Below are 12,557 nucleotides of genomic sequence, written 5' to 3'. Positions count from 1 at the left end.
TGTATTGCAATATTGAAATGTCTTTAGCACACATGCTTGCATGTACTCGGTAAACAAAAACAAGTTTTACTTCGTCTTTTAATGCGTTATCTAACGTTAAACGTGTTGTGTAAGTTCTTAACGAGTTAGCTAACAGACATCGGAACCGGAAAGTCATGAAGTACATCAGGAGATTTTAAATGTTCCCTTTTACTCAGTCAAATTAGTTTATAGGGCTAAATGGCTATCAGATTACCTTTGGTTGGAGCTTTACGTTATATCGGCTCCAGGACGAGTGTCGTTAGTACACAGCGACAGTTTTCCTCTCAAAAGAAAGGAGGATCTACTGACACTATAAGGGTGAGAACTCACTTCTCTCTTAGATACATAAACGAATTACAGTGGCGTCGTTGTTACGTCCAGGATAGTCTAATAATTTTTTACATGCATAAATGGACTTGGGAGTGTAATTTCTTGAACTTGTAAGCGTCACAAAATAAGTCTCTTAAAGCCTAGTGAGATTTCCACACATGCATCCTTTTAAACAAGAGTATTATTTTGTGTCATAGGTGTTGTATGATGGAGAATGCCCAATATGTGTTAAAGAAATTAGCTTTCTTAAGTTTCTTCAGAGAAATAGAACGGGAAAAGTAGATTTTGTGGACATTTCACTGCCAGAGTATGACGGGAGCAAATATGAAGGAGTCGATTATGAGATGGCAATGGGGGAAATGACAGTGATTGATGAAAAGAACAAGGTGAGTAATCAATTATTTTTTTATTTAATGATCTGTAAAGTCCCAAAAGCATTTAAAAATGAAAAGGCTGTCATAATTTCCTCATCTCATTCCAAGTCTATGTGACTGACTTTTTTCTGTTGAACATAAAGGAAGATATTATGGAGAATGCTGGGAACTGAAACTAGTTACCAACTTTCTTAAAGGTTTAGTTCACCCTAAAATGAAAATTCTGTTATTAATTACTCACCCTCATGTTGTTCCAAACACGTAAGACCTTTATTCGTCTTTGAAACACAAATTAAGATATTTTTGATGAAATCTGAGAGCTTTCTGACCCTGCATAGGCAGCAAGTTTCCTTCCACGTTTAAGACCCAGAAAGGTACCAAGAACATCGACAAATTAGTCCATTAGTGGTTCAACCGTAATTTTATAAAACTACAAGAATACTTTTGTATGCAAAAAACAAAACAAAAATAACTTGGGTTGTTAACATCACCCTAGCGCCATAATGAAGAGTACCATGACTCATCTGTGCGCTTTCATCTGCACGTAAACAAAGAGGACAATTTTGTCAATGTTCTTAGTACCTTGAACATGGAAGAACCCTTGCTGTCTATGGAGGGTCAGAAAGCTCTCAGGTATCATCAAAAATAACTAATTGGTGTTCTGAAGGTGAACAAAGGTCTTACAGGTTTGGAATGACATGAGGGTGAGTAATCAATAACAGAATTTTCATTTTGGTGAACTATCCTTTTAAAAATATCTATGAAAGCGTTTAAGAATTTGGGGGGTTTTCTTTAATTCTTTAGAAATTTTTCATGAGTTCTCACTGGTTTTCCTCAGTCTGAAACATTCTTGTATGGTATTTAAATTTAAGAAACGCAGCCCTGATCAAATATTTAGTTCAGTAGTCCTCAATGTGACCATTTGTTCTTCTGAGTGCAGATTCATCGTGGAGTTCCAGCTTTCACAGTGATGTACAGTGCGGTGGGTTTGGGCTGGCTTGGCACATTCATCTCTCTCCCACTGATCAGGCCTGTAATGAACCGAGCCTATGGGGTGTTTGCAAGAAACCGACTGAAGTGGACTGGAAGAGAGGGATGCACCAATGGACGCTGTGCTAAAAAATAAACATAAGGGACAAAACGCTTTAAAACAGACTTTCCAGGTCAATGCAGAGGCGGACAGTAGTGAAGTATTTTTACTTTACTCAAGTAAATTTAAAAAGTATATGTAGTTTATCAGAGTGTTTTTTTTTTGGAAAACTTTACATAATGTCATACTTTTTACTGCACTACATTTCATAAAAGTTGTTGTTTGTTTTACCTTTAATACTCAAGAACATAAAAAATTGAGTACTTTCTTGCACTCAAGTAAATCTTTGAATTACTTTTACTTGAGTAGAATAGATTTTAAGTAATAGATTTCTAATGTAATTTGGTATTAAATTATATTTAATATAAAATTTAGTGCAGTAAAAAGTATGCTTTGGAATGTTGTGAAGAAACATTTTCTAAAGAAAAACACTGATAATGTACAAACACTTGAAAAGTACTTTTACAGCAGAGTAAAAATACTTTACTGCCTCTGGGTCAATGGATGTATTGGTAGTAACAGCTGTTATTGTTTTTTAACCTTTTTGCATCCAATATTTAAAAGAGTCTAAATATAACTATAATGTCAGTATGTGCTCAGAATAAATGATCTTTTATTAAAATCTACAACTTCACTTTAAAAAACACTGTAATATATGTATATACAATAAATTGTTCTTACTGGGAGGGAACTAACGTCAGAGTGTTGACACTTTGACAGCTCTAAAAGAACTTTTTCTAAATTTAGATGCCTCCTGACTGGTGATCAACTGTTAGGATGTGGTAGGACAGACTGTGCTTTAATGAGGAATGGTCAGGGGCTCGGTCAGACTCAGCAGTCCCTTTAAACCAACCAATAGGTTTTGAACTTCAGAGTAGGGCGGGATTAAAAAACCACAACAGAAACAAGTGTAAATACCACAGGAAGTAATCCAAGAGAAAACAAACAATATAAGTGTTTTGGAAGAAGATTGAGCATTAATTTATCACCTTGAAGTCGGGAGAAGAAGAGAAAGCCAGGTAGAGGACAGGTAAGACAAAACTTTAGTTTATTTGAAAAGATCTACAAGTAACCCTCAAGGTTAAGTGTGCTTCGTTGAATTGGACAACTTGACCTTCTGTCTTAGTAAAGAATAAAATATTGTATTTCATTAATTGAGCTGCACACTGTAAACATTCAAGCCCTTTAACTTACAGAATTACAGCTGATAGATAGAGTGTGTATGTATATATCCACTCTGATTAGTTTGTTTTATTAAGGCCAGTGAGATTTATGACTAATGATTATTCATTCAAATGCTTCTTAATATTATGTATTTATATAGATAGATATAATATCCTCATTTTATTACTAGCGCTTAAATTTTTTGCTAAATATGAGTCTGATAATAGATACTTAGCACCTGAATTCTCAGCTGTTTATGATATACATTAAGGTCAGCCTTGTCACAGTACATTAACGAACTTAATATTTTACACACTGGAACAGATTACAAAAGAGGAAGCAGTCATTGGGTTTGCTGGTGACTTTTTTACTACGTCTGGCATTTTAAATAGAGCACTTGTTGTTTCACTACACATAAGCACATGGATATGGGCACGTTGTGGAACTGTCTGTACACAATGTGACGTAAAGGCCGCTGCCAGTCCTCATAGATCACAACAAAGACAAAAGAGGCAAAATAGCTGTGCTTCTCCGCTGTCTGCCATGTGACCAACAGGCAACTATAAATATGTACTGGAGGTTCATGGAAGTACTAAACATGGTATTTTTCTGACCTACTGTCGACACCTTGGTGTCCTATTTCACAGTTCTGAGCACAGTCACTCTGTTCTTATTCACAGAATGGCTTATAAAACTACTCTGCAAAATCCCTAAAGAGATTGATGAATTAAAGGCTTAATTAAAATTAGATAATTAAAACATCACAGTTAATATGATTGCATTTTTATGAATTGAATTGGCTCAGACTTTTTCTGTCAGTATTTTGTGTGTAATCTGCATGGCTGCATGTTATTTATTAGAAGATTTGCTTATGAATCACTATTGATATATAAAAAAAAAAATAGTACAAACTTCAAAGCAATTCACTATAAAATTGCGGTGCCATTTTAATAAATGCTAAAAGTGTCAATAAATTATGAAACGCTCAATCATGAAAGTTACATCTATTCATTAGACATGGGTGTATTTTTGACATTTATTTACAAATAAAATATTTATTTACTAATACACATCATTAGTTAATTTTGTATACAGTCAAACCAAAAATTTCAGACACCAGATATTATTTTTGATATTTTTTTACTAGTGAAGATAAATAAAAAAAATAAATTGAGACATTTTATACCCAACATTCATCATACAGTGGACTACCAGTAAGATTGATTAAAAAAAAAAATGGGACCAAAAATTATTCAGACACTTTGACCTGACTACGTTTTGCTTAAGCGTTTTTCTTTAACTGCTAATGCGACCTTTCTACACCACAGACTGAACAATATTACGCATTGCTTGGTAATTGGTCAACAAAGTACTGATAGTTGTGTAAATATTGTCATACTAACAGTTGTCTACATTTTTGATCAATTGTAACCCTGGTGAAAAAAACAGCATATGCTGGTTAGGTATGTTTTGATGCTGGTTTAAGCTGGTCCTTAGCTGGTTTATGCTGGTCATGTTGCTGGTCAAGGACCAGCATAAACCAGCAAAGGACCAGCATAAACCAGCAAAGGACCAGCATAAACCAGCTAAGGACCAGCTTAAACCAGCATCAAAACAGACCTACCAGCATATGCTGGTTTTTTCACCAGGGAATACAAACCTTTCTATCAAAGTTATTTGACATTATCAAGATGAACTTGTTCTAAAACTATTTAACTCTGAATTCTTGTCATATTTTATCAATATTTTCCAAACTATAGCGAATAAACTGTGATAATGTGAGAAATGTTGAAGGTGTCTGATACATTTTTGGTTTGACTGTATAAAACAAACGTATACAAATGCTCCATAATTGACCAGGAGGGGGCGTAAAAACATAAATTAACATGGTTTACATCAGTGGTTCTCAATGCGTAATATCGACCGAAGTGCCCTGCGAAGTGGACATATGATATTACGACATGATTCCAGTTCGAAGGGAGTGTATATGTTCCATTTAAAGGGCTTTAAAGTGTGCGAGACGTGAATTTAACTTATATTACAGTTTTTCTCAGTCGCTTTGGTGCATTTCTCACAACACTATTTACATTTGCACAACATTTACTTCAACCTCCACAACATTTAGTCATTTGTGCACATCATAGTAGCAGTTTCTCATTCCTTCCAACAAATTGCAAATGCTTTTGGACATGCATCAATTGCTTTCATACAACTCTCTGCTGTTTTATAACATTATCATTTGCTTATGTCATGTCAGTCAAAATTAACTAAACTTGTGAATGCTGAATAGTCATTCCATATAAAACTAATAGTCCTCATTTCATTGCTTGAGTCATTACATACAAAAATGTTGAACTAGTTGTCAAAATCTGTGAAGCAAATTTTATAAAAAATTTTAAATCTTTTTTTTCCTGAAAATGTCTTCTAAATTGAACAATTTCTGCAAATGTGCATGAATGATTTACAGACCTATGTATGTTGTAGGTTCAGTTCCAATATGTACTGCAATATTGTTTACAATTGTGCACAGCTCTACCCAAAGGTAGTTTATGTTTGTTGTAAATAAGGGTGTATTTATTCGTTTGCACAATGCTTTGAATAAATTAGAATTGCAAAGAGCATATGCAGTAAAAATGTGAAACATACATATTCAGTGTCTTGTACTCAGATACCTCACTAAATACAGTAATGTCTAGCTTTACTGTAGTTTTCAAATGGCTGTGCAAATAGTATATAGTGCTGTCTTGAGCATTTTCAGGAAGTTTCACCAAAATCTGACTTTTTTGCATAGGAAAAAATTTACAGAGTAAACTGTCATAATGAAAACATGACAAAGCCATTTGACTATCTTGTTCATAAACAATGGTGTCAGGACTTTTCATCTTGATGACACTGACACTTTCATTGACATGAATACTTGCTTTTGAGGAATGAGCTATCCATTTTGAGCAAGTGACACGCTTTTGCAGGTTATCAACTAGGTTTTGCAGTTTGTACTAATTGTTTTGAGAAATGCATTAACTGTTGTGCAAATGTAAATAGTGTTGTGAGAAATGCACCAAAGCGACTGAGAAAAACTGTATTTACAGATATATATTGCGTCACACTTCTCTAGTACGTTTTGTCTCTGTGTGAAGACGCTGCAAGCCGTGGCGAAGCTCAAATCCGTGAATAAATGTGTCCAAGTACGGGAAATCCGTAAACACTGTGTAGGGAGCATATCAATGGGAACACAGTTCATGCATGGCGCTCTCTTCTAACGAGCTGGTTATCTCAATCAGGTGTGTGAAATAAAAGAGACGTGCAAAACACGCCAGGACTGGAATTGAGAACCACTTGTTTACATTAAAGATATACACCATAAGGAAACAACTAATATGAGTAAATGTTCTGCTGTGCTGAATTTTGTTTGCTTCTTTGTATTTTAGACATTCCTTTATCCTAATTCTGCTGCCAATGCCCATTCAGTCCTCAGTCAGTTTATATGCTTGGTACTTCATTGATGGCTTGGTACCTTGACAAACCCCGGGTCACTCACCTGGGGTCAAAGCAGCTCCGTTTGCTGTACAAGATGAAGTATCTGCTCACAAACTTCAGAAATGTGTCTCACCTTATTAGGAGGCCTCATAGGTCATGTGAGAGTATCTGCTCCTCTCAGTCTACAAGGAGCAGTCCTCTCAAATCGCATAGATCAAAGAAGACTATCAGACTTTTTGGAGCAATTAGCAGTAATGATCGATTATACTCAACCTCCAACAGAGAGACTTTCAAAGCAGAAGCTCCCATTGGAGTTTACCAACACAGCAGGACTGCTTTTCGCCTGAACTTATTTGGACTGAGATTAGGAGAGTCTTTTAATCATCTCTCCAGACACGTAAACTCATACTTTAAGGAGAAACAGGTATCTGTGGTGGATTATGGGCAAGTTGGGTTGATGTCTGCAGTGCAAGAACCACTAACCAGAGCATCCAGACGAGTTCAGAGAGAGAGACGCAGAGCTTTTATAGGGACACCTGCCATTGACCAGGTCCATGAAGATTCCTCTGATCAACCTTTGACCTCAGCCTATCCTGGACTACAGTTGTTCCACATCAGTTCCTTGGCAAACAGATTTGGGGAGAGTTACAGCTATGTGGCCAGTCACATTAACACTATGTTCTCTAGAAATCCAACAAAGCAAATACACATGGAGGTATCACCAGATGATGGACTCAGAAGGTCTACAAGAAAGCGAAGTGTTATGAGTAATAAAAGTGCTCTTGAAACTGCGCAAACTCAGCAAAACAGTATGGGTGCAAGACCGGAGATTGATAACAGTGTATCTAGTTCCTGGGATGAAGGATACCTCCACTTTGCCCATCACATCAATCGATACTTTGGAGCGAAAGTAGCAGATACAGTTGAGAAATCAACACATGCTGAGACGAACATCCTGAAGACTTCAGTCTCACCAGAGGTTCTAAATAAAACTAAGGATCCACTTCTTCAACCCAAATCCCCAGGATTGTTCCACATGAGCAACCTCACCACACGCTTTGGGGAAAATTACTCTTATATGGCCAACCACATCAACCAGTATTTTAAAGGATCTGCAGCTTTAGAGAATGAGGAGGTGGATGGACAGCTAGAGTATTATAGAGGTTCAGCTGAGGCTACGGTGATCCAAGAAAAACCAGTGTCCTTTTATGAGTGTCTGTTGAAACCCTCAACCATACCTGGTTTTGTGGGAAGCTACTTGGGAATGGGCTCTTCCAGGCGTAGTGAACAGACCACAACCGTTACAAGGACCCCAGAGGAAATTCTGGATGAAACGGTGAGTCTTGCTAACTCTGGCATGACCAGAAATCATAATTTAGTCAGACACCTCAATCATACTCAAGCATGTTGGCAAATTAATTATTTTAAATAATATTTTTTTGCACTTAATGCACACTTTTAATTTAATGAATAGATTGATTAGCAGGAAATCTGTTTTCTAGATTTTAAGGAGGAGGAATGCAGATGAGATAACTAGAGTTTTACTGAAAAGACTGGAAAAGGCTGCGGTACCGTCATCCATCACTTCCTGTGTGAAGGAGCTGAATGCTCACCTCATTCAGCACCCAGCATGCAAGGCTGTGGTGTGGCAGGTATACAAGAAAAAACTCAATCTTATCACCAAATATAGACCTCGCTATGTAACTGTAGAAATTGTGAATTTTCTCTTCTGTTCATTTCTTTGATTAAATGTAGGAAAAAGCAGCACTGCAGCTACTTAGACGACGCCGGATCTTTTGGATGAATGAAAAACTTCAAGAAGCCATTAGGGAAACTTTGGCTCTGATTGGTTATGCCGATCCGGTCAAAGGTTGTGGGGTCAGAGTGCTTTCCATTGATGGAGGCGGAACCAAGTAGGAAATATCACATTTGATCAACATGCTCTACAGTTTATCCCTGTAAAACTAGACAAATATGATCCAATATATATTCTAAAACAGCTTTTTAGTGATATATATGTAATAAATATGATTATTTTTTGTCACTCATATAGAGAAACATGTTTATGCCAAGATTTACTGTTACTTAAAGCTGTTTTTCCTGTATTACAGAGGGTTAGTTCCACTACAAGTGCTAAAACAGCTGGAAGCTCAAACAGGAAAACGAGTGCATCAGTTGTTTGACTATATATGTGGAGTCAGCACAGGTAATAATACATTACAAAACTTCTAAATGTAAAATGAGACATATATATTGATGTCAAAAGTGTACATACACTTTGCAGAATCTGCAAAATGTTAATTATTTTAACAAAATAAAAGGGGATCGTACAAAATGCATGTTATTTTTTATTTAGTACTGACATAAATAAGATATTTCCCATAAAAGACATTTACATATAGTCCACAAGAGAAAATAGTTGAATTTAAAAAAATAACCCCGTTCAAAAGTTTACATACGCTTCATTCTTAATACTGTGGTTGTTACCTGAATGATTCACAACTTTGTTTTTTTTTTGTGTGTGTGTGACTGTTGCTTATGAGTCCCTTTTTTGTTTGTCCTGAACAGTTAAACTGCCTGCTGTTCCTCAGAAAAATCCTTCAAGTTCCACAAATTCTTTGGTTTTTCAGCATTTTTGTGTTTTTGATCCCTTTCCAATAATGACTGTGTGATTTTGAGATCCATCTTGTCACACTGAGGACAACTGAGGGACTCATATGCAACTATCACAGAAGCTTCAAACGCTCACTGATGCTTCAGAAGCAAAAACGATGCATTAAGAGCCAGGGGTATAAACTTTTGAACATAATGAAGATGTGTACATTATTCTTATTTGGCCTAAATATCATATTTCTTTTATTTAGTACTGCCCTTCAGAAGCTACAGAAGATATTTGCATGTGTCCCAGAAGACAAAATAAGTTAAATTTACCCTAAAAATTTTTAACCCCCCGGCTCCTAATGCGTTGTGTTTCCTTCTGGCGCATCAGTGACCGTTTAAACCTCAAACAAGGGAATCATGAACTAATTACTAAGCCAAAAAAAAAAAAAACTGTGGATCATTCAAGTAACAAAACAGTATAAAGAATCAGCTGCATGTAAACTTTAAAATAGGGTCAATTTTATAAATTCAGCAATTATTTTCTCTTGTGGACTATATCTAAACATCTTTTTGATGTTAAATATCTTACTGAGGTCAGTACTAAATAAAAATAACATGCATTTTGTATGATCCCTCTCAATCTTTGGTAAAATAATTAAACGTTTTGCAGAATTTGCAAGGTGTATGGAAACTTTTGACCTCAACTGACCTCAAAAGTTTGGGGTCAGCAAGATTTTTTATTATTATTATTATTTTTTTAATTAATGTTTTGTTTTGTTTTTTTAAAAAAAAGAAAAGCTCACAAATTTTAATATAGATGTTATCTTTATAAACAAACCATATATTTGAAGTCTAAACAAGTGCATTCTTGCCTAAAAAACTTGCCTATAATTTATAAAATTATAGTGGATATATGCATCCGCCATGACATTCGCTGTGAGAAATACTGCAAGCAAAGTGATACAATAAAACTAGAATATTGCACTCCTCTCAGCCAATCAGATTTGAGAACCAGAAAGAACTGTTGTATACAACTACATATTATATAATGTACTTTTTATCTCTGTGTTTGGTGTACAGGAGCAGTTCTGGCTTTCATGTTGGGTCTAGCTCGTATCTCTTTGGATGAATGTGAAGATATGTATCATCGTTTTGGGTCAGATGTTTTTCAACAAAACCCTCTAGTTGGTACTGTGAAGATGGGCTGGACACACTCCTACTACAACACAGAAACATGGGAGATGATCTTAAGGTTGGATTTACACACTCAGTGGAAGTATAAAACTGTAACCACTGTGTTAATGCCAGTGTAGCTTTCTTAACTATTCTTTCATGTTCATCAGGGAGAAGATGGGGGAGGAGATTTTAATTAAAACAGCCAGAGATGTGCTGAGCCCAAAGGTGAATCAAAAATAACATCTGGCATTTTTTTAAACTTACTTTTAAAGAGGTTTGTGATCTATCTGCTGTTGTCTTCTCACACAGGTGTCTGCTGTAAGTGCCGTAGTGAACTGGGGGAAAAGTCCGAAAGCATTTATTTTCCGCAACTATAATCATGCTCCAGGACGACTGAGCCGCTACGCCGGAGGATCAGGATACCAGCTGTGGCAGGCTGTCCGGGCCTCATCTGCTGCTCCAGGATACTTCCAGGAGTTCCCTCTTCATGGCGATATACACCAGGTCAGAACAGTCTGTTTTAGACAACTAGTAAATATGAGGATTCAAAATATACTTGTATCCAGACATTGTTCCTTTCTTTTTTCTCCAGGATGGTGGTCTTATCCTCAATAACCCCTGTGCTCTAGCTGTCCATGAAAGCCGGCTGCTGTGGCCCAACCAGCCCTTCCAGTGTGTGCTGTCACTGGGAACTGGCCGGTATGACAACGCTAGAAGAGGACCTGCAACCTCCACAAGTTTAAGAGCCAAAATCAGCAACCTGATCTGGAGCGCCACCGATACTGAAGGTTAGTCTGATATCACCATGAGGATAATTTTACATTTCTGACCATGGATAACAAAACCAGTCATAAGGGTAATTTTGTTTAATTGATATATGTTAGGATAGGACAATATTTGGCTGATATACAACTATTTGAAAATCTGGAATCTGAGGGTGCAAAAAAATCTAAGTATTGAGAAAATTAACTTGAAAGTAGAAATGAAGTTGAAAATCCAAATGATGTTTTCAGCAATACATATTACTAATCAAAAATTAAGTTTTGATATATTTACGGTACGAAATTGACATACAATGTATTTTTGGCTATTGCTACAAATATACCCATGCTACTTAAGACGGTTTCTGGAAGGTTCTGTGGTCCAGGGTCACGTTTAATAATATTACAAATAATAATTTTACTGTTATTAATTATGTACAGTACACAGTTTACTGTATAATTATTGAATAATTGTTAATTGAATACATTTATATTTAAATTCTAAATATAATTATTATTTAAAATAATTTTTTAATTTATTTTTGATGTGCATATGTATATATTTGATGCTATGTACAATTGTGCTTTTTGGCACACACTTGCAAAGAATACTTCTGCAATTATTAATTGTGTACAATACGCCATTTACAATTTTTTTAATAATAATAAAAAATATATATATTTTTTGAGGTTCTTAAAATATTTACTTAAGATAAATGCACCTGATAATTTGGACAAATGTATGTTGAATGCATTTGTTAAAAAAAAAATCTACATATGACATTGTGTATTTAGCCAGTTTTTGCACATGCTTATGCACTTCTAAATAAATAAATAAATAAATAAACATTTAGATATATTGAGGTGCTGAGTATGATATTCATACTCCCATTTTCAGGTGTTCACACTCTATTGGATGACCTCTTATCACCGAACGTGTATTTCCGCTTTAACCCAATGCTGAGTTCAAACGTGACACTGGATGAAAGCAGGCCTGAAGTGCTTCAGCAGCTGCAGAACGACACACAGCTCTACCTGGACCGGAACCGACCCAAACTGGAACGCTTGTGTGAAGTGCTGATGGCAGAGCGCACAGCAATCTGGAAAACACGTGACTGGATCGGTGGGAAAGCGTGGGAGCTGCAGCAGCGCTGGGCTTGACTTTACACTTTACATAGTGCTGATGAGAATTCAGCTGAATGTATGAAATTATCTGGATCAGAACTATGAAGATATTTTGAAGAATATGTTCTTACTGGTGGCACAAGATTGTGAATAACAAATCATTGTTAAATAAGTTACAAATCAAACACACAGGCATTTTAGACAATGTATTAAGCACGCCAATGTAAATGTCAATATTTATAGACTGATGTATTTATTTATCTGTTTTCATTTTTTAGGTTTATGAAATGAAATAAAACTAAGAACACTACTTTTATTTAATCACTAGTTTATGTTGTTTTTTTAATAAGATGAAAGCACATAACAGATGATGTAAAGTATAATTAAAAATTCAGATATGAAGTTAAGACTATAAAAATAATCTGAGAACAGTGGAAA

General features: G+C 35.6%; 1 protein-coding gene across 1 annotated transcript; it reads left to right on the top strand.

Annotated features, from left to right (window-relative positions):
* The first annotated feature begins 1,863 nt into the window (after window positions 1-1,863).
* On the top strand, window positions 1,864-12,440 carry LOC127154935 (calcium-independent phospholipase A2-gamma-like). Its single transcript, XM_051096814.1, has 10 exons — window positions 1,864-2,845; window positions 6,408-7,792; window positions 7,959-8,108; window positions 8,212-8,369; window positions 8,568-8,662; window positions 10,138-10,309; window positions 10,401-10,458; window positions 10,543-10,737; window positions 10,826-11,021; window positions 11,893-12,440. The coding sequence occupies exons 2-10, from the start codon at window positions 6,464-6,466 to the stop codon at window positions 12,153-12,155; spliced, it is 2,616 nt and encodes an 871-aa protein (XP_050952771.1). The 5' UTR covers window positions 1,864-2,845; window positions 6,408-6,463; the 3' UTR covers window positions 12,156-12,440.
* The last annotated feature ends 117 nt before the right edge of the window (window positions 12,441-12,557 follow it).

This window comes from Labeo rohita, chromosome 23 (genome assembly GCF_022985175.1).
Source record: "Labeo rohita strain BAU-BD-2019 chromosome 23, IGBB_LRoh.1.0, whole genome shotgun sequence".
NCBI lineage: Eukaryota > Metazoa > Chordata > Actinopteri > Cypriniformes > Cyprinidae > Labeo > Labeo rohita.
This window is presented reverse-complemented; position numbering and strand designations above follow the sequence as displayed.

What these genes read in the sequence shown, in the direction of transcription:
- LOC127154935 (XM_051096814.1), top strand. Translation starts at nt 6,464, where the DNA reads ATGCTTGGTACTTCATTGATGGCTTGGTACCTTGACAAACCCCGGGTC. An exon ending in GCAAGGCTGTGGTGTGGCAG is followed by an intron (nt 8,109 to 8,211) that starts GTATACAAGAAA and finishes GATTAAATGTAG; the next exon opens with GAAAAAGCAGCACTGCAGCT. An exon ending in ATTGATGGAGGCGGAACCAA is followed by an intron (nt 8,370 to 8,567) that starts GTAGGAAATATC and finishes CCTGTATTACAG; the next exon opens with AGGGTTAGTTCCACTACAAG.